This window comes from Perca fluviatilis, chromosome 7, assembly GCF_010015445.1.
Source record: "Perca fluviatilis chromosome 7, GENO_Pfluv_1.0, whole genome shotgun sequence".
NCBI classification, from domain to species: domain Eukaryota; kingdom Metazoa; phylum Chordata; class Actinopteri; order Perciformes; family Percidae; genus Perca; species Perca fluviatilis.
In genome coordinates, this window is record NC_053118.1 from 32,218,882 (window position 1) to 32,241,611 (window position 22,730).

Sequence of the window (22,730 nt, forward strand, 5' to 3'; positions counted from 1 at the left end):
ATAATATTATTTCTTAGATATGTAGGCTACATATACCAAGAACATTCCTGATTATTAACTGAGATACCCCATTATGTTGTGAGCAGTAGGCCTATGTGTGCTGTTGGGAAAATGATGTCTAATCTGTCTGTGCCTATGTCTGACCTGGGCTGGCACATAAAAAGCGTGTGCGTGCACGAGCACTACAGTCACGCGCAAATTGTCCTGGTTTTGTTCCGTGAAATCTGGTCACCCTACTCCATGTGTCCTCTATAATGTCACAGTTGATGTCCATAAACAGAAAAGAAACAGAAAGCAAATCTTAGGGTTAAAGGCTAGGCTACTGGCCAATGAATCCTCATTCATCTATCAATTTAATTTGTGTCTACAAGATAACAAAAAAGTTCCTGCTTACAGCGCTAGCAAACAGTTGCCTTCTACACATCTAGCAGTAACATTAGCATTCATTTTGAGCTGTCTTACTGGTGGTAAGTCCATTTTTGTCTCCTACTAAAAATATCTTTGCAAAGGTAGCTTGGACCTCTTTAACTTTTATCACCAGCTGCCCTTGGGTACTGGTCAGCTGGTGGTTTAGCTAGTTAGCTAGCTTTGCTGGAAACAGTGTTAATTGTGTTTGTGTTGTGTTTCCATGACTAAGACGAGACGACGATAAGGTGGCACCAACATCATTAAACACCAACTGTGACAGTAAACTGTAACGTGCAATATTGTTAGCGAAAAAAAGACCAGTGTAGTTTAAAGACTATTTCACCAAAATCTTTCCTCTTTTTTTCAACAAAAATAGAAGAAATATTTTGTTAAATATGTTAATACAAACATAAAAATAACAAATAAAATATGTTCATAAATGACTAAAACCCAATAAATATAACTGTACTGTTAATATACTAAATAATGTACGTAATGCAGGTTTGAAGTAGACTGAATGCACAAATTGCAATTGAAGAAGAATTTTTTTTTTTAAACCCAGTGGCAGTCATAATGAATTCAAGGCTGTCTTGCTTTGAATAACCAGCTGGATTAGACTTGAACAAATATTAACCAGCGGAAAGTTTGGATATATATTATGTTGGCCTCTTTGAGCAGCTGTGGTAAAACCAGCCCTGAAGACAGGGTGAAAACCTGCTCTCATTAATGCCAGCATGACAGAACTCATCACAGAGTCTGCCTTTGACTGATGGTACAGTATTAGACATCAACAAATATTAACATGCTCACAGTTGGGCTTTATTTTGAGCTGCAAATATGAGAAGCCGCTGACTAGAACATGTGTCTGGTCAGACGTCGGAGAAAGAAGCTGTTTTTAAGAAACGTATTGCATTCAGAAAACAGGGAAAACGTGCAGTTTGTACTTTATGTAAGACTGTACGTGTTTAGCAGGTTTTTTTTGAGGGAGTGGGGGTTATTATTTTGGGGAGACAGACAAGGGATGGGGTTGATTGTGAAGGGGCGGGGGGGCGGTTTATTTCTGCTCTGGTTAGCAAACACAGCAGGCTGCACCATCTGAGCCCAAGTAAAGACAGTAAAAAAGAGAAGCGATAAAGGGATAGTCATGGGAAAAAAGGATGGAGGAACAGAGAATGAGAAAGGAGGAATCCTAAAAGGCAAAAGAGGGAGCAATGGATCTATAAAAAAAACAGCCTAATTGGCTTCTTCTGTTATGACAAGTCAAAATGTTTGCTGTGAAAAAGGCGATTGGCTATTGTGACACTATATGCTGACATGCTACTGTTAACATGCTAATATTAGCACATGGCTACTCTTTAGCTCACAGTCATGATAACATGCTAATTATTTGGTTGATTCATGTGGACTGGTGCTTACCATATTCATGTTAAAGGTGCTTTAAGCCAGTGGTTCCCAACCTGGGGTCCAGGGACCCCTCAGGGGGGCGGCAAAGATCACAGGGGGTGCGCAAGTCTTTATCTGGTTTGAGGTAAAAAAAAATATTTGCACATGTTAAATTATGATAATACACTAGAATATATAATATGTACAAAAGTCAGTATAAAAACTATATATTTTTGTTCTCGCTTAAAATTGTAGGCAGGCTACTCAGTAGGCCAAACCTCCAGGACCTCTTAACCTGGGACCCTTGCGGTCATCAGGTCAGCTGCTAGCTGCTATCTGTTAGCAGCCTCGTCTTTCCTGCCGCCACGGCATCACTATTTTATGAATGAAACATGGCGGAGAAACGTCAAAGTGCTGATAACTGCTCTGTATCAAAAAAGAAAGTAAGACGCTATCTCAAGAGTTACCTCAACTTCGGTTTCCGGGGGTCAGCTTTTCTTAGACATAAGTAGGGGGGGCGCCAAGGAAAAAAAGGTTGGTAACCACTGCTTTAAGCGATGTTGGGTGACGTCACTTCTTGTTGACGTTCGAAGTATTGTCAAACAAAACGTAGGCTAGGCTCGTTGTTGTTGTCTAGGACAGCTCTCCTCTAGCTAACTTCCCTTCTTCACGCTTCTCTCTCCTCCACTCCCCACACCCCCGTTCATCTGCACTGTTTGTTATGTTTGGTGGTGCAGGTTGGCGCAGTTTGTTTTTGGTACCGTTTGTGAAGCCTGGGCTGTCTACAGAGACCACGTGTTTTTTACAGTGTGTTCAGGGGACAGGCAGCTAGCAGATAGTGAGGAGATGTTTGCTGTATGTGACAAAAAAGCCGTGACATCACTTAGAGCACCTTCAAATGCCCATTCGAACACCCACTAATGTGGTATTTACACTTTGTTTTTCAGTGCACGAGTTGTGATGTACCAGTGTATTTTAAAATGCCTGCGCTCACGTACACTACCGGTCAAAAGTTTTAGAAGACCCCAATTTTTCCAGGTTTTTATTGAAATTCATGCAGTTCAATGTCTTATTGTACTCTGAAATGAAAGAATAGAACAAATGAACAAGTTAAGTTAAAAAAGAAATCATGGAATCAATTTATAAACCAAGATGTATTCTAAATTTTTGACTCATCAAAGTAGCCCCCTTTGGCAGACATAACAGCTGAACTCACTCGTGGCATTCTTTCTACAATGGAAATCAAATATTCTTCAGAAAGTTCTTCCCAACTCTGTTGCAGAAGTTCCCATAAATGTGTGGCACTTGTAGGTTGCTTTGCTTTCACTTTTGTGTCCAGTTCATCCCAAACCAGCTCAATGGGGTTTAAGTTTGGTGACTGTGCTGGCCACTCCATGTTTTTAAGCTTACCATCTTGTTCTTTTTTGCTAAGGTAGTTCTGGCATAGCTTGGACTTATGTTTTGGGTCATTATCTTGCTGTAGGATGAACCCCTGACCAACTAGGCGCATACCAGAGGGTACTGCATGGCGCTGCAAAATGCTGTGGTAGCCATTTTGGTTCAGGGTGCCTTTCACTCTGTACAAATCACCGACCGTGGATCCAGCAAAACAGCCCCAGACCATCACGCTTCCTCCTCCATGTTTGACAGTTGATGTTACACACTGAGGAACCATCCTTTCGCCTACTCGACGGCGTACAAAAATCCTGCGTGATGAACCGAAGATTTAAAATTTCATCAGTCCATAGCACCTTCTTCTAGTGTTCAGTAGTCCATTGACGAGGTTTCCTGGCCCAGGCAAGACTCTTTTTCTTAGTCTTTACGTCTTAGCAATGGCTTTCTTGCTGCAGCTTGAAGTCTTCTCTTTACAGTTGAAACTGAGACTTGCTTATTACGACCACTATTAAGCTGTGCTTGAAGCTGTTGTCCTGTGAGCCGCCTATCACGCAAGCTGTTGACTCTCAGAAACTTGTCTTCTGATTCTGTTGTGGCTTTGGGTCTGCCAGACCTCTTCCTGTCAGAGTTTCCCCCAGTTTCTAAGTGCCTTTTGATGGTGAAGAATACTGTACTCACTGACACCTTGACTTTCTTCGCAATTTCTCTGTAGGAAAGACCAACATTCTTAAGTGTTATGATGGTCTGTCTCTCTTCCATTGTTAATTGCCTTTTTCCCGCCATTTTTATGGCAACACACTACTTTCTGCAGTACAGTACTGTTCAAATAATGCTCACGAGGGTATGGTACCACAGTGTGTTCCAACAAGACTTTTATACAAACAGAGGGGGTTGTAAGTAATCCAGACAAGGTGGAACACCTGTGGAAATTGGTAGCACCAATTTTCAAAGCTTGATTCAACCTCCATTGCTGCAGAACAGCTTTACATTGTTTACCCATTTCTTGTTCCCTGAAGGCCTTTTTGTAAAATTCTGAAATGTACATTATTTTTCAGTTTTGGGTAAACTTACTTTTGTTTTAACCTCAGACAGTTCACCACTTACCTTTGTACCATTTCAAGCTATTCATTGGACTTGAACTGCTAAAATTTCAATAAAAAACTAGAAAAATTGGGCTGTTTTGACCAGTAGTGTAAGTTATTTATTTGTTTACAGTTATTGCCCTTCTCACGCTGTCTCACTGCACGCTCTGACTACCACTAAACACAAGACAGCGACAATGGCGACGAGCCAGGGAAATTCAAAGGTAGCGTTCTCGAGCTGGAAGTACCGGCACTACTTCTCGCTCATTGAAATTAAAGGCAAGAATGTTTATGTAACATGCGCGCTATGCCCAGGAAAGATAACGTCACAGTTACTTTGCTGAGTAACTAATTACTTTTACCATGTGGCAACTGAGTTACTAACTCAATTACTTTTTGGGAGAAGTAATTTGTAACTGTAACTAATTACTTTTTTAAAGTAAGATGACCAACACTGTGACCCACCAATCCTCCCATTCGCGGCACTTGAAGTTCTTATACATCAGCAGTCAGTGTGCTGCATACAGTAATAAATATGTGGAATACATACAAATACATATAGCTTATTGTAGCTATATGTACGAATGGTTCATGAGAACAGCCTGACCATGGTAACGCGCTGCAACATTCGTGGATTGAAATGGAAAGGTTCCTGTGTTCACATCCTCTGACAACTCAAGACAGTTGTAGACAGATTCCAGAGCTGGTGATGTTCGAGTTAAAAGAAACTGTACATTGACAATGACTACCTTTACATGCACATAATGTTCCGGATTTTGCCCTTATTGCACAAAAGACGATATTCCGACTAAGCTGTTTACATGGCTAATGAAAGTGAATATTCCACTAATATTCCCTAATTACATGTAGCCGTGCAAAATATACTTTTTTCAAAGTTTACCAGCAGTGGCGGACATGTTGGACTGTGCGAATACAGCGTCCCTCTTTCAGGCTGCAGACCCGATAAGAAGGAGAAACAAAGCTACTTTTAAACATTATCAAAGACTTGGGTTACACTTTACTTTAAGTTTTCTACATAAGAGTGACATGACACTGTCATGAACGTGTCATAAAACATTATAAACAAGTCATAAACGTTTATGACATAACTCTTTTTTAGTAAGTGTCATTCGGTTTTGTCATGACACGTTATGGTTAGGTTTGGGGTTAGGGTTAGGGTTCATGTGTCATGACTGTGGCTTTTCTCGGCCTAGAAGGCACCAATTTAAATTTTTTTGTTCACATTTCTACTACATAAGTGACCCAATTTAAAGATATATTCAGCTTTGCAGCGGTGAAATATTCCTTTAAGTCCAAAAGCAGGTAATTAGAATAACTCCATTATGACATTAAACTAACACAAAAAAACTCATGTAACATGCAAACACGTGGCTGATGGGAATTTGGTCATTAGAGTTTTAAAACATCCACACAGGTGTTTTTTCTTTTAGTTATTCTGGCTGATTAGACCTCTGCTCAGGTTGAAGGTGGGGCCAGAGCTTTGATGGGAATGTATTAGGGCACAAATCTTCATCTACCAATAAGAATGATGAAGGTGTAAGTTGTCCTACCCTAACAGGTGCAACAAAGCTAACCGGAGACTCAGGAAGATGTCAATCATTCAATCAATCAATCAATCAATCAGTCTAAACACGCCCACTCAGTCCTTGGAAGAGGTCTAATCAGACAGATTAACTTAAAACACCTATGTGGGTTTTCAGAGCCTTTAACCGCTGACAGTGGCGATAGATTTAAAGTCACATGAATTGTTATAAGTCCCAAAATTCACAGAAGACATTTTTAACAGTCACAGTAGAAAAAGCACAGGTGTAAATAATAAAATCAGTTACGGTTGAATTGCATGTAGCCGTTTGAGTGACAGGAAGAACAGAACGGAGACATCATCAATGTTGAGTAATACCTGTGCTTTTCCTACTATGACTAAATGTCTGCTGTGCAAAAAGTCTACTGAGGGGATTTTGTATTAATTAAGAAGACCAACTTTGGAAGACACCCACCTTATTTGAGCTTTCGGCTGAACTGGATTTTGTCAACGATGTCTTTACACTGGAGCTACACTACAGTAGAAGGAGAGTGCCTCACAGCCAGTGTGGAGAGGAGGATTGATCACAGCCACCAGTAACTCTGCCAATGAACATACTGTATGGGCATGTGAGTATTAAGATAGGCTTGGGAATATCTAAACCCATCCATTAACAATAAAAAACCAGGGCACAACAACTAATTTCCATATGCGCAGCAAACGACAAACAAGCTCCAAGGCCACATTCTGTTTTCGTTAGCTTGTATTTGTTACAGAGTGAGCTAATTAGACTTGATACCATGTGGTCTGCATGTATAGAGATATAGGTCATAAAACGACCCCAGGTCTGCTATTACACACTTGTACACTGACTGTATTTTGTACTTTCCATTTGTCAGGGCTGTGAATGATGGAACAACATTGAATTCGCACATAATTAGATTAATGCATGGGTCACTCTCTTCTGATGCCATAAGAGGTTTTGGTTGCATCTCTCTTGTGCGGCTGCAAACACAAACTATATTTCTGCTCTCGTGTAGCCTTTCACACCTTGTCTTTGTTTTCATGGGTTAATAAGGTGAGCTAGCAAGCGCTGATAACCTAGCATTGATTCACAAATGGAAAAAACAATCCACAATACCACCCAACCATTAATTAGTTCCCTATTTTGTCGCAAATGAAATTTGGGAAGTTGTTCGACGCTGTCACTTTTCATTACTTCTGCGCTTCCTGTGAAAACCAATGAAATTACATTTGTAGTGAATCCAAAAAAAAATCACCGAAATTTGATTGCTTTTGGTGTTGACTATGACAGGCGCAGCCGCGCAAAAAAATGCGAGTTCCACTGTTTGTTCAACTTTATTATTATTTTCCTTGCAGTATGAGAAAAAGAGCAAGGCGAGGAGAGAAGATAGGGGGTGATGAGGGATGTAATAAGTGTTTATGCTCAGGGTGGCATATCATACTGATTCTCTCAGAGATAGAGGAAGGGGGAGGGGAGGGGGGGTCTTTATGTTTTTGAGGTGAACAAGAGGGATTAAATGGCCCCTAATCCATGTGTTGATGAGCACTGTCCCCTATGTTATTGTTATTATCGTGTGTGTGTGTGTGTGTGTAATATCAAGATTGTCCTATTATAATAGAGGACTAACTCACATCCTGTTTCCTGTCATCAGCTGTGTACTGAGGCAGATTTTCATTTCCATTGATAATTAAGTCGTTTATCTAACAAAAGGCAAACGATTCCAGTTTGACATATTGAAATAGCTTAATTGTGGGATGGATTGCCATGACATGTAGTACAAATATTCATCTTCCCTTCAGGGTGAATTCTAAATAATTCATAGAACTGCTGGCATGGCTGTCTTGTTGGGTGTTAAAAAGCATTGATAATCAGTTTAATTGGCACCTATGATTGACCTCAGACAAGAATACAGCTCGGTTGAGTCAGACTACGCATGGAAAACAGTGAGGACAGACGAAAAGACAAATATCCCACTTTATTAGGTTTAGTGGATTGGATCAGAGTGGAAGATAAAACCGAAAGAAGTATGGCCGGAATTTGAGTTCATAACAGATGTTGTTGTTGTTGTCCCCCTGTCCAACGCTGCTGTCAGCTCATATTGGCATGACACAGTGGAATAGATAAAACCGGCCTTCCAGTGAAATCAGATAAAAGAAGAAATGAGCAGGAAGGTTGGCAGTGTGAATGTAATCTTATTGTGCTCATAATGAATACACTGATGGTTGTGTGGATCAGTGTATGAAGAAACAAAGAGAAATGACAGGTGCTCAGTACCTATTCAATTTTTTTTGGAAGCATTTTCTGGGAGAATACACTGTGCTTATACTGTGTTCCCAAAAAAATGTCTCTGCCAGAAAAGGGACCATATTTCATATGATTTAAATGGAAGCCACCAAAATGTCCTCCTGACCTACTTTTCACAATTCGCCAAACACATTTTCTATTCCACTAAACATTTTGGATTTCATTTTGTTGGCATTGCTGCTGCTTTTACACACACACACACACATACACACACATACACATAAACAACCAACTGCAGAGACACACACGCACACACACACACACACACACACACACACACACCTCCTGTTGCCCAGCCCCTCTCTCTTTATGCTTTTTTTTTTTTTGTGTGGAAGAATGCCCACGACCCCCACCCCCTCCACTACCATTCCCCCCGGGGCCCTTGGGCATTCATCACCGTGTGCATCCCCCATGTGCCCCTTCCAACCTAGCCTCTTTTCACCCAGACACCCCACGTCTCCTCTTCCCCACTCCCACTATTGTTTGCTTCTCTATGTCACACCATTAAACAATAAGCTTGTTGTTTTGACGGCATCAAACACCACACTTTTTTTTTTTTTTTATAAACATAATCTCAAAGTACTTCATCACCCTGACACAACACACACACACACACACACACACACACACACACACACACACTAACACACACACACACACACACACACACACACACACACACACACACACATATACACATATACACGGAACAATGAAAGGAAGTTGAGCTCCTTGGAAATAGACCGAGAAGAAAAAAAAGTGTCCAGAGCAGAGTTGCACTCCTATTGAGATCCAACACTCTCAGATGAATAGGAAAAAAAAACTGGAAGCTTTGGGAAATAGAGGGTGGAGTAGGAGGAGGTGGAAAAGTTTTTAGGAAAGGAAAAGAGGAAGTGGGAAGAAAAAAAAGATGGGGGGGGAATGTCTCAAACTCTGAGAGGAGGAGGAAGAAGAGGGAAGCCATCTTTCAATGCAGATGGAGGAAGAAGGAAGAAGAAGAAGAGGGGGAGGAGGAATATTCGTTTCCAGGAAGGAAGAGGAGAATCCGTTTAAGGGATAGGGAAATGTGAAAGAGAAGGATGGGAGGAGGGAAGTAAAGGAGTAGGAAAAGGAAGAAAAGTATCTTTTTGAAGGACAAACATTTTCTGGAAGAAAAACAGGGAACTGAGGCTTAAAAAGTCTTGGAAGATTAAGGAATAATTGAAGAGGAAGAGAATTGTCTCTGGAAGAGAGGAAAGAGGACAAAAAGTCTGAGGAAGAGAAAGAGGTGGAAGGACAGAAATGCAGGAGAGGGGTAAAACACTTCCTGGAATTAAGAAATTGGAAAGGGGGGGGGGTTCAAAAAGTCATGGAAGATGAAGACGTGAAACAGGACGAGAATATCTTTGGAAACGAGGGAGGACGGAGAGAGGAGGGGGAGGAAAGTGTCTTGGGAAGTGGAGGAATGGAACAGTTAGAGGGGGGAACTGTTTGCGCGAAAGGAAAGGCTGGAAAGTGGGGACAAATTTGAAGATCTTAGAGAGGTGCAGGAGACAGGACAAAACGTTTTGTGTAAGAAAAGGAAAGTTAGAAGGAGAAGAGGAGGAGAAATGCTCTTGGAAAAGAGGGAGGAGAAACATGGGTGCTTTGGAGGAAGACAAAGTACGAAAAAAGAAAGAAAGTGGCAAGAAAGGAAACGGAGGGAAAGGATATGGCATTCTGAGAGGAGGAAAGGAAGGGAAACGCAGTCTGGAAAGAGGACAAGGAGGTTAAAAAAGAAACGGTCATGAAAGATTTAGAAAGTGGGGATGAAGAAGGAAGAGGCTGAAAAAGTCTAGGGAAGAGGAAAGATATGTACGCTGTGGAGGACGAAAATGGAGGAAAAAGTTTCAGAAAAGGGAAGGATGGAGAGAGGGGGAGTAGGGAAGCGTCTTAGGAAAAGGGGGGGGGGTAAGGGGGAGGTATGAAGAGGAGGGGGTGGGGGAGAATTGGGGGGCATCAACAACCCTCTTTTCTTCTCCCCAGATGATGAGAAGGCTGCCGAGCGCGCTGCCCTCCGCCGTGCGTTTGTTTGCCTCTCAGCCACAAAGTGCCCAAAGCACCGATCTGTTCCGAGCCCAGCCAAGCCGAGCCGAGCCGAGCTGAGCCACGGCGTGCGTCTGCGCCCCACACGCTCCCCCCGCCTCCACCACCACCACTCCACCCTCGCCGTCTCCGACCGCCGTTCTGTGGCAATGGAGCCGTAACCAACCTCAGTGTGCTTTAATAACTGAGCCGAGCGTGTGGAACAGCGACGGATCCAGCGGAGACTAAGCGGATATGGAGGAGAAGCGCAGCCAGGCTGGAGTCTAGACTGCACGCAAATCAACACACCCGGATTACTTTTTGCAACATTTTTTTTGAACTCTAATATCACTATTTGAACAGGGATTTCCTTTATTTTATTTGTTTCTGTCCGATAATATTATTCTATCATTGCACGGCGAGGATGCAGGGGAAGGAGGCGAGCTTTTGCACGGGATGCTGGAGACTAGCGCTGCTGTCGTGCGTCCTGGCACTGTACTTGATCCCGCTGGCTGTCCACGGTAAGGAACTGCCCCCCACACGTGCACTTTAATCGTGCAAAAACGTAACATTTTTATTTTGCTCAATATTTGTGTTTTTTGCTGCTGCTGCTGCTGCTGCAGCGCGTCCCCTCTCTGTGGATCCAGGGTACCTAAACACACTCCCATAGGGCAGCCAGAAAGGAGGTCAGTGAGGCTCGGATTGTAGGTTAGGAAGCACTGCACACTCAACTGGTATTGATAGACTATTGGTTAGTACAAATTTGATGACATTTTTTTTTTCTGCACATTATATTGGTCTTGACATTTTCCAGTTGCTGCAAACTGGAAGAAAACTGGATTTTGGAGAATCTGTCCTCAAATATATGCTTATGTGGAAAAATAACCTACACATTTTTGTATGCATAGTATAGCAAATACCGCCTTCATACTATGCTGTAGGATTATCATAAGATTTTCCAAATTGCATAGGAATCTTATATCGATGCCTAGGGGCGCACACATGTCATGATTAAGTCATTATTGAACACTGTGTCCCTGCCGGAATATTTTAGAGATGTCACAAGAGACAAAACCCGAAATGAGGTCACAATAAAGGCACAAGTAGACTGAGCCCTCATGGATATTATAGAGACACATGATGGGGTAACAAAGAGGTCAATACAAACCAACTGGACACCACAGACACACTGCAAGATCGAATATTAGGACATTAATTGAAAAAATGGACTGTCCCACATTGTAAATCTATAGAAGGGCTACTATTATAGGGCTATATTAAGATGTGAACATACAATACGGTGACCATGAGCTCAATGCTGAGTATACATATAGGCTACACATACAATATATACAAAATGGGGGCTGGGGGGGTAAAAATGACATTTAACTCCGTCCACACACCAAGAAACACAGATAAGACATTATCACAGAAGGCAATTACAGCTAAATCAGGTCACTAGATGAAACCCTGTGCAGGTGCATTAAAAGCCACTGTAGGAATATTCTAGGAGAAATTACAGAGATGTGTGGCAGTGACAGCGTCCAGCCGATGCAGTAACCCGGATCCCCGGAGGCGCACTGGCACTACAGCGACACAAAGGCGAGGATTAGGGCCGGGGGGGGCTTTATGAATAATTCATGACGGGATCTGGACGGACATTCTGATACACCGAGAAGGAAGAAGAAGAAGGAGGAAAAAAAAAAACACCAGAGTAAACATTAAAAAAAGACACGAAGGCTTTCTTTCTCTCTCTGTCTCTTTGTCTGAGATTCATTGCGCACATTACTGTCAGATTAATAATGCAGGAGCGTGCACGAGATGAAATCAGTCTGGCGTTATAATCCAATATAATCTGGTTGATTCTTTTCATTGCACTGGCTGACATTCATAAAACGATATTGTTATTGTGTGGGTTTTATTTGAAGAGCAAAAATCCGTCTGGAAGGTTTTTAAAGGAGGGGAAAAAAAAACAAAACATCCAAGCGCAATTGTTAACTGCAGTTAACTGCAAATCTTAGCCAAATGTGAGCCAGTATGATTTAGCACACTGACCAATTTATGCCCTTTCAGTCATCAGCCTTTGCTTCAGTTTTCCCTGCAAGTTTAATGAGATGATGTTTTCTTTTAGCTTTTTAAAGGGGCAAGTGCATTTATTCCCCAGTTCCACCCCAATGCCTGATAGAAATGTAACATATGAGAGCATCGGACCAGTTTTTAAAGCATGTCCAGGCAGTGTAATGCACACTCATATAAGGGCATTGTATAGATCATTTGTCTTGATCGCCTGAAAGCAATAGTAACAGCTAAGAGTTTAATGAGAGGATTGCTAGGCTACCACTCTGTCTGTAGGTTAAATATGAAGCTACAGCAAGTAGGCGCTTAGCTTAGCTTAAGGCGCTGACACACCAACCCGATAATCGGCCGTCGGACAGTTTGGCGAGGTCGGTTTGGTGTGTTCCGTGCCGTCGTCAGTCGGAGGAGCCGTCTGCGTTCATTTGGGCCGATTTGACTTGTTGAATCGGCCAGTGGGCAGTCGGACTCAATGACCAATTACCGGAAATGACGAGCGGGATGAGCATGACGATTCAACAACTGCACGGCCTATTTCTCGCTTAAAATGTTTTTCAGAAACACGTTTCGGTGAACTATTTTCGTAAAATACGAGATCGTATTCCGAACGAGCCGTCATTATGGTCTGGCTTTGAAATTCAGGAGAAGCCAGACCCACGTGACACATTCGTCAAATCAGCTGCCGGTTAAAATTGTTTGGACGACAATAGAGATTAGCGCCGCCTGCTGTTATGGAGACGTATTACGTCTCGCGCACGCGAAGAACGTACGCTCAGGTCGGCGCCGCTTTGGTGTGTTCTGAGGCACTTTTTTTGACCAACTCGGGGAGACTGATCAGCCCGATTGCCTTTTCTGGGTTGGTGTGTCAGAGCCTTAAGAGAATGTTGCTCAGTTGGACCTGTCAAAGGTTTAACCCTGTCTCTCGACCAACGTCAGCTGGGAAAATGTAAATGGCAAAACATCAATTTGAGTTTTTACGTGGTTTATGTGCAAGAGTATTTCTCTGCTGAGCGCACCGACTTCCTAGATTCTCAATTTGACTCAAAACCACTAATGTCAATCTCATGGTGACACTAGAGGAAAAAAATCTGGAGCTCATCAAAGGATATAGTTAGGATACACTCTCAGGGGAACTTGAAGGTCTGTACGAAATATGTTTGGACAAGTGTTGAACCAGCAGACAGACAACGCCGTCCATCGTCACCGTAAGTGTTTAAGTGGATATTCAAATCATAAAAATACCATATGATCAGCCTAAACTCACCTTTAAGTACTTATTAGCACTTTATAACTCCCCTTCAGAAATATTTTTGTCACCTTATCATCAAAGCTGCAGCAAGGGAGTCTCTGTCCCCTCGAACTCAGGTGAATATTTAACAAAAAGAGATTGACAGATCTGGTGCAGATGCCTTAAAACCACCTTGGGCTAAGCCTCCTCCTCCATCCCCTTCACACACACACACACACACACACACACACACACACACACCCACCCATCTTTTCGCTTCACCGGTGGAGTGTGGAGGCGGCAGCTTGCCCCACATCTGCGAATGATGCTCAGACAACCGAGGCCAACTGCCCCCGAACTGACAACAACAGCCGCCCAGAATACCGCCGGTCATTTCCTCACAGCTTTTTTTTTCTCCGGTGGCCATTTGCAATCCTCCTCCTTCTGTGTATTTAATACAGATGATATGCCGCCGTCCCTCCCATCCTCCCCTCCCCCATGCACGATTAAGCTGTTAGATAGGTGATTGACGGACTAATGGTTTCAGCACTAAAACCCAATGGATGTACAGCCTCTTCTGTGCCCGTCTCCCTTCATCTTCCTCCTCCTTTCTCGTGGCCTGCTGACACATATCTGCTTGCTGGCAGATTATCTTTGATGTGCAATGGGTTCATCTTCAAGCCAAATCCGCCCCCTCCGTGACTCCACTAACCCAATCTAGCTTTCTTTACTGCAGTGTGCGGAAGGAAAAAAGCTACAAAAAAATAGATTACCAAACATAAAGATTTGAGCCGTCTACAGCTCTGGTTATTGGTGAACAATGGCTTTGCAGTCTCTCCTCTGCATCTTCTTTGTCGCCATGGAAACCACACACATCCACGGACACCGGCTGGCAGAATAGCGCGTTCATATCGCCGCCATAATGTGTTCGCGCTTTGAATTTGTTAAGGCTCAAAATGCTGGTTGGATTTTGGCACAGGCTGAAATGTCTTACCAAGTCTGGTGGCTCTACGCCCTGTGTGTGTGTGTGTGTGTGTGTGTGTGTGTGTGTGTGTGTGTGTGTGTGTGTGTGTGTGTGTGTGTGTGTGTGTGTGTGTGTGTGTGTGTGTGTGTGTGTGTGTGTGTGTGTGTGTGTGTGTGTGTGTGTGTGTGTGTGTGTGTTGTTTAACCCACTGGCAATGGGTGTAGTCCATCATTACCAGCTCTAATTCATAGATGATATCATTATTCATATTGGTGTATTCATTATTTCTGCATAATCGTTTCATGCACGGCGTACTGTGTTTGATTTTCAGCAGATGTACACGTTTCGCTGCTGGCTGTGTGCAAACATCTGTTTTTTTTTTTTTTATTCCAAATTTAGATCCAAGAAGGAAGATGTAAGTGCAACTTCAAAGATTTCTTAAAATCTTTCGCGACATGTTCAATTGAAAGCAAAGATACTGACCGTAGTTTGTGTATGTTAGATTTTTGGTGCTTCCAAGAGACTGAGTGACGGACGTCCAGAGGAGCCAGGACGGTTCGCTGACGATTCATCAAGCTACAACACATGTCCCATTATATATTATATATAATTATATTAGCAAAATGACCGCAAAAGGAAAGACTGCAGGGATGTCAGTTTTGTCAGTCTTGAGTCAGTAGTTTCAGTCTGATAACTAAGTACATACCTGGGACTTTTAGGATCTGTTATAAGACATGTTTAAATTATTTTCATTTTGTTACTCTTAGGTTTGTGTAAAAAAAATATAATATATATTGGATGATTCTTCACCTCCATAATTTACATTCAGTGGAAAGTACGGAGGTCGGGGTGGTGAAGCGGAGCACGTCTGACTTTCATACCCAAGTTTGCTGCCACAGTCAGTCATTCCCTAACTTTAACCAAGTATTGCCTTTACTTTATTTCATTTTCTTCCAAGGAGTCCTCTGTACATTACAAACAAATAATAAGACAGTTAAAAATTGTAATGAATATTAGATGAATCAATTAGTCTGTTTTTTAAAAAACTAATTAAAGACTATTAATTTAAGTCAATAATCACGTACCTTTTTCAGCTTTTTAACAGTGATGACTCTTTCCTCGGTTTCTCATCATTATAAATTCAGTATATTAGTTTTTTCAGACAAAACAAGCAAATTTGTCATCATTTTTTTGCCTGTCTTAGATTAAACAACTGATCAAAAAGTAATCAATAATGAAAATCATCTTTGCTTGCAGCCCTAATCATCGTGGTAGAAGGCGTTTTTTTTAAAAAGAGGGACAGAAACTTTTCTCGCAGCACTAAATTGGGATCGGTGCAGGCTATTACTGTGCTCTCATCCCAGATAAACCTGTTTGTTATCCTAATCTCATTTGTAATATCCTCCCACCTGGATCTGCCTGCAGGCCAACATGATATGGCCACAGACTTGACCCAGCCAGCTGCTGGATTCTATTGTGTGATTGTATTGTATGGTGTGTGTGTGTGTGTGTGTGTGTGTGTGTGTATATATATATATATATATATATATATATATATATATATATATGTATGTGTGTGTGCACACACGCATTTCAGAATTCCTCTGAGATGTAAATGTCCTCATACAACAAAGTAACAATGGGCAGTTTGGTTTTCCTAATTTGTAATACTAGTGCAGTGCGCGTTTGGAGGGTGTGCCGGAATCGGCTGATGGCTTGTTTTCCAGTGTTTTTCTTCACAACTTTAAGTTGCCTGATTGAACCGCGCTTATACTTTTTCCTGATTTTCAGATTATTTCTATGCTAAGGATAAGCAGTTCCCCCAAAGAATGTATTCATGTCCAGGTTGAAAAGCCTCAAAAACAGCACATTGGGTAACAACAGCTTCAGGGTACAGTGAGCTGTAGCCGTTAGTCTACTGTAGGTAGTTTCTGTTCATTCTACGGATCTTTTGTGTTCCCTCCCAAAGAGCACCCGCTCATTATTGGGTTAAACTTCTAAGCACTCTGGACCTTATCTCTTCTAAAGATTAAAAAAGAAAAGTCTGCATCAGCCTATCTTAAACTCACTTAAAGCACAGTGTCACCCAAGAAGTAAGTGTGCCTTTGTGCCGGTGTTCTCGTCGTCCTTGTCAGCGCCCAGGTGTTTTTCGCTGCCGCTCTGACACAGGCAGGTGTGACAGTTGTTAGGGTCGTTGCCGCGGTCCTCAGCTGTGGTCGGCTAGAAGTTTTTGACGCAGGTGGAGAAAGTCCTCGAACGCCACGCCAAAGTTGCATGAGCTGTCTGATAGTGACGGGGTGCTTCTGCCCTTCCTGCTCAAAGACGAAACAATTAGCGTAAAGTACATGTTTTATTTTATTTTTTTAAGCAGTGCTGAGTTGGCGTTGTTCTCAAACTCTAGGTGCCCTTGAACAGCAATTTACATGTTTGTGTGTGTTCATGTCAGCGGTGTGGGAGAGACAGGGTGAAAAAATAATGGAAGATGGAATAGTAGGCTTGCACCTGTCTCCCTGTGCGTATGTGTGTGTACAGCATGGCTGCTTTTCTACGGTCTATAATGCCGTAAATGTGCGAGTGTGTGTTTGTGCGTGTGGTTTGTAGGTGCTACACTGTCTGTGTATCAGCGTGTCCTTGGTGAAACGAGTCACTGAGTTCATGCTCGTGCCCAAGCTCCCCTCTCCTCTCCGTCTGGCCGTGCACGGTCCTCGTTCCTCCTTCTTCTACTGCAGACTGTCGTATTAGCAGTCAGTCCGCCCATCACACGCTAATGTGAACACACACACACACACACACACACCTGTCATGGCAACAAAACAAGGTTCAGCAGAAAGACAGATAATTAGAGAGGAGGATTTATGTGCCTCGTGTGTTTGATGTTTTCTCTCGTGTGATGAGTTTGTTTATGTTCAGACTCGCACAGTAGCACAGAGTAGCGTCCCTTTTCCCTGCCGACAGTCACTGTTGGTTTCTTTTAACTGTGAACACGATTGTTGCCCCAACTCTATGGAGGAAGGATTGTCAGAAAGTGTGTGGCGTTACATTTCTCTTTTTTTGGGTGACCTATTTATATTCAAAATAAACACTGAAAATAATGAGCTCAACATATTCTGTATGTCAGACACTTAAAAATCTATATGTGTGTGTGTGTGTGTGTGTGGGTGGGGGTGGGGGGTGTGTGTGTGTGGAGGGGGGGATTGGGAAGTGTGTGTGTGTGTGTGTGTGTGTGTGTGTGTGTGTGTGTGTGTGTGTGTGTGTGTGTGTGTGTGTGTGTGTGTGTGTGTGTGTGTGTGTGTGTTTGTGTGTGAATTTTAATTGACTGACCGTTAAAAACTCAAGTCATGAGGGAAGACAAAAAGAGGCTGTGTAAATGTAGATGCATACATTCATTATGCATGCACACACACACACACACACACACACACACACACACACACACACACACACACATACATACATACATACATACATACACACACACACACAGACACAGAGTTTATGAGTGTGAAAATGTGGAAATCTTATATGCATTGGCTCATACACGTGCATGCACATGTGTCCACACACCCACAGCATGACATTTTTGATCCTCATAAAATCACAGTTCTTCAAAGATAAATACATCCGTGTGTGTGTGTGTGTGTGTGTGTGTGTGTGTGTGTAATGTGTGTAATGTGTGCAGATGCAGATCTTGTCGGGTTCTGCAGAGCTGTATCAGCTCTAGCGAGGCCGAGGCAGAGAGCGTTTCCATAGCAACGCATCCTTCCTCCATCCCACCACCTGTGGAGTCAGAGGTGAAAGGATTTATGTGATGGGATGAGGGGGAAAAAAAAAAAAGGCGAAAACACAGAGAGGAGGCGAGAAGCAGAGACCAAAAAGAGAAGATGAGGAAGGATTTATTTGACCGGGAAAATAGAGGAGAGAGGGATTGAATTTATGAGATAACAAGGGTGAGATGAAGAGAAGGCGAGGAGATGGCAAGACAGGGAGGACAAGAAAGTGAACAAAAGATGAATGAAAGAAGGAAAGACGGAGGACGAGAGAGAGTGACTGGTGTAAAATCGATGCAGAGGTTTTCAATTAGAGTCGAATGCAGACTGCGCATTTCCTCCTCATATCGATATTAATGAGCAGCGTTGAGTAAAGATTAAAACGCCTCATGCCTTATTCATTAGCGACTGAGTGTGGGAACGGGTAAAGAGAGGAGTGTGTGTGCGTGGTTCTCTTGAGGTTCGGGTATTTGAAGCTAAAATCAATGAGAAGAGGCGCTCACTCACTCTCCTCCATTCACTCGGCTTCGTCGGTCCGCTCAGTGCATGTGGCCATTTTCATAAACGTTAATTCAATGTGTTTAATGTCCACACACTGCAAGAAATACAGGACACTGTCACACCAAAGTCAGTTTTTTTTGGTTTAATAAGCAGAGAAACCTGAACCAACAATAATCGCTGATGCCTAGTTTCCTCAATAATCGGGCCCTTTACTGGTTTCTGACATGGCGACGTATCAACTGAACTTGTATTAATTGCACATTGCTATTTACTCTCTTATCCTCCATTTTGCAATCTATGCTTTCTTCTCCACATCACCATTCAGACTATGGTGCACAGCACGTAAGCACATTGTGTGAAAGTAATAGTCATCTGTGCGAAACATAGTGGGCTGTGAATAGGTATGTGGATTAAATGAAGCTTCGAGACAAAGAATATTTAGTAATCAAATGACTTATTACTAACGGTTACGAGGAATCGTTTTAAGCCCTAATATTAACGATTCTTTTTTTGCACAAGTTTGACCACGGTAGTGTTATTTCACCGATATACAATATACAAATGTTTTTAGTTTGTTTAAAGGCACAAAAAGAAAAAAAAAAAAAAAGGTTTTTGCTAGTGGGATTAAAAAACCCAAAGGGGCTTATAAATAGATCTCACCAGGAAATACGAATGTACTTTGGCCCCCCTCGCTGTCACCTTTTTTATTTATTTTTTTATCTCTGACCTTTCTCAATACACCTGGCAAAGCAGCAAAACATTTTATGACTGATTATAATATTGAAAACTAACACCACTTTGCCTTTTTTCTTGGCTCAAAAAGTGACTGGAAGGAAACTTAACTTGCTAATTGTCAAAAGTTACACCCTCAAAACCTGACTTGATGTCAATAGTTTCAGTTAAATAATTTTTTTTTACATAGTGAGCATTTGGATAATTAGTAGAAAATGTGAGGTATGATGAGAATATCTCTGTCATGCCCCACTGCATTTTTTTATTTATTTTTTGTTCAGATGAACATGAGCATCTCCCCTTGCACCACTCACGTGCTGTTCTGTACACGGATTGATATTTTTTACTTTTATGTATATTGTATATTTCTGTTACACTTGCACAATTTGGTTACACTTGCACTATCGGTATACTGACTGTATAATTCTGTTACACTTGCATCTGTAGACTGACTTTTTACAGTCATTTCAGGTTTAGTGTGTTCCCTCTGATCTACATCAGTAATTACACCAGAAATTGCACTAACTGTATATTTGGCTCTTCACTACATTTTAGCTTCTTACAGACTGTCTATCTATGCTTATTACGTTCTAATTGTAACGGTTCTAATTCACTAACTGGTCCACATTTTGCAATATCTGTATTTTGACCCTTTAAGCGTGATACAGACTGCCTATTAATGTATACTGCGTTATCTCCTTATCACTTTTGCATATCCCTTGGTTTACTCACACCACACGTTTGTGTCAGCCTTGTAATGCCTACTTATTCTGCACTTTATGTAGCCTATTGTATGTTGTACTCCTGTTTTGTATTGAATGTGAAACTGTATGTTGTCTCGCACGCTCGTGCTTTCTTAGCCAGGTCGCCGTTGCAAATGAGAAGCTGTTCTCAATGGCCTACCTGGTTAAATAAATGTTAAATAAAAAAATTTAAATAAATATACATGTTATGTAATCTGCTAAATGAAATCATATTCATGGATATAAAAAAAAACGGTGGACTTACCCCTCCTCCCTCCAGTCTGGGTCAGCAAGCTGGCTGGCGGGCCCTAACTGTCACGACCAATCAGGTTCCTCTTTACAGTCTGTCACTGGCAATCAGGGTACCCCGGGACTGTGGGTGGTTTTAGTGGCTTCCCCTCGCCAAACTGATCTGGGTTAAACAAAAGGCGAGGCTTGAGGGTCGGCGGCTCGCCAGCGCAGGCTAACAGCACTTGGCCTTGAGGCGACATCACCCCAAACCCCACACACAACATGCACACACACACACACACACACACACACAAGAAGACGAGCCAAACTCTTCTCATTATAACCATCCACACCCTTTACCAGAGTTGGAAGCCACCCCAATTACCAGTGGGTTATACTGGCAAAGGGACCCCACACACACACACACACACACACACACACACACACACACACACACACACACACACACACACACACACACACAACACACAACACACACAAATATAGACAAACTCACAGACATTTGAGGAATCTACTTATGTAATACTGTTTGATTATCTCATGTTAAGTGGGAGGGAAACAAACAAAGACTCTTTTATTTCATCAGTTTTGTCTCATTTGGGCCTCAGTTGGTCTGTCCTGCACCCAGACTGTGACTGAAACCCTAAACCGACTCGTCCTGACTCAACCCGACCCCGATCCTGACAGTCCAGTCTGCTCGGTCTGCGGCTCGAATAGGGTAAAAGACGCTGGTCATAGTTGGTTTAACTAGGCTTGCACTTTAAATGCCCTTTAAACAATCTACCTCATTTGGTCTTCCATTGAGTCCTCGGTTGTTATTTTGTTTGAGTTTAGCTTAGTTTTGGATTCCATTCAACATGAAAAACGTAGTTAAGTCAGAATTGACTAAACAAAATATCCAACTGCTCTGATAATCGATGAGATCGTTTAAATAAATCGTTTAAATCGGACAATAGTGATAATCTGCTGTTTCTCTATTTCATATTTTTGTAGATTAAATATCTTTGAGTTTTGGTCTGTTTTTGCTAGACAAAACAAGACATTAGATGACATCACCTTAATTGTGATGGACATTTTTCCTTTTTATAGAAATAATGATTAATCGAGAAAATGACCACCAGGTGAACTTTACTGTGCTGTTTTAACTTTTAAAACATAGCAATTAGCATTGTTTGACAGCCAGTCTACCTGGAACAAACTCACGAAAGATCCAAAATGGATCTGGCTTTATATAGTTAATACTGATAAAAGAAAATGTTTAAAAGAAATAGTCCCCAAATCCCAATCGTGCAGATCAAACCAATCCTAAGTGAGTCAACAGGCCTCGTAGCACACTGAGATTTCAGGACAAATCTGACACATAGTCTTTCAAAATGTGTTAAACCAGATGCAGGATTTACTTTCTCAAGCTTCCACAGAGCCGCCACGCTGCTCCTAAACCAGCTGTCCATCAAAAGCGTCCTCCTCGTTAATCCAATTAGGCTAACGAGGCTGTGAAAGGGAGACATCTCCACTTAATTGGAGCTCAGTGCAGAGATGCACAGTGAGGATTCTGGCAGATTGACACCAACGTGGTGTCCTCCAGCAGACCACCTCGCGTAAATGTGTGTTCCTGCACATATGTGTCTGTTTTAATATTGTTTTTGGTGGCAGTAAAAGAGAGAAGTCAGGGGATCACCAAAGACATAAAGATTCTTCCTTATGTCACAATGTCCGTCCAACATTTCACAGCAAATCCATACAAATAATTATTGAGATATTTCAGTCTGGACCAAAGTGGTGGAACTGACTTGGGCATTTGTAGAGTCATGTCGCTAGAATGACCCAGATGAAGATCAGGGTTGAGAGCTAGATGCAAAAAAGCTTCAGTGTTAAACCCATGTTAGGTAACGTGTATTCCACGAAATTATATATATATATATATATATATATATATATTATAAATTATAAAAATTCAGATGTAGTTGCTCTAATCATAGATAGATGCTGACTTGAAAACACTCATTCACACAGATTGTTTTAACCCTCGTGTTGTCTTCGGGTCAAATTTGACCCATTTTTAAAAAGTTTCTACACCATAAATTTGGGTTTCTTTCAACGAAATTGTCAAAGCAAATAACGTGGATGCTTCCATACAACGCTCTTCACAAGTAAAATCAATGATCAGTTCACTATTTTCATTGAATTTTGTGTGTTTTATTAAATGTTATAGCGTTTGAAAAAGAAATGACGAACGTTGAAAGAAGTGACAAAAAATTCAGGAAAAAGCTTCAGAAACGCAACAATA

At 41.8% G+C, this 22,730-nt stretch overlaps 1 protein-coding gene across 16 annotated transcripts in view; it reads left to right on the plus strand.

Annotated features, from left to right (window-relative positions):
- The first annotated feature begins 10,121 nt into the window (after positions 1-10,121).
- cspg5a (chondroitin sulfate proteoglycan 5a) overlaps positions 10,122-22,730 on the plus strand; it is a 64,700-nt gene continuing 52,091 nt past the window's right edge. For 11 of the 16 annotated variants that reach the window (XM_039806024.1, XM_039806027.1, XM_039806030.1 and 8 more), the window contains exon 1: positions 10,123-10,704. In XM_039806024.1, coding sequence (XP_039661958.1) covers positions 10,608-10,704 — 97 coding nt within the window. In that variant the 5' untranslated portion in view covers positions 10,123-10,607. Of the gene's footprint in view, positions 10,705-22,730 lie in introns of all 16 variants that reach the window. The other 5 variants (XM_039806026.1, XM_039806033.1, XM_039806034.1 and 2 more) reach the window with 2 other exon arrangements.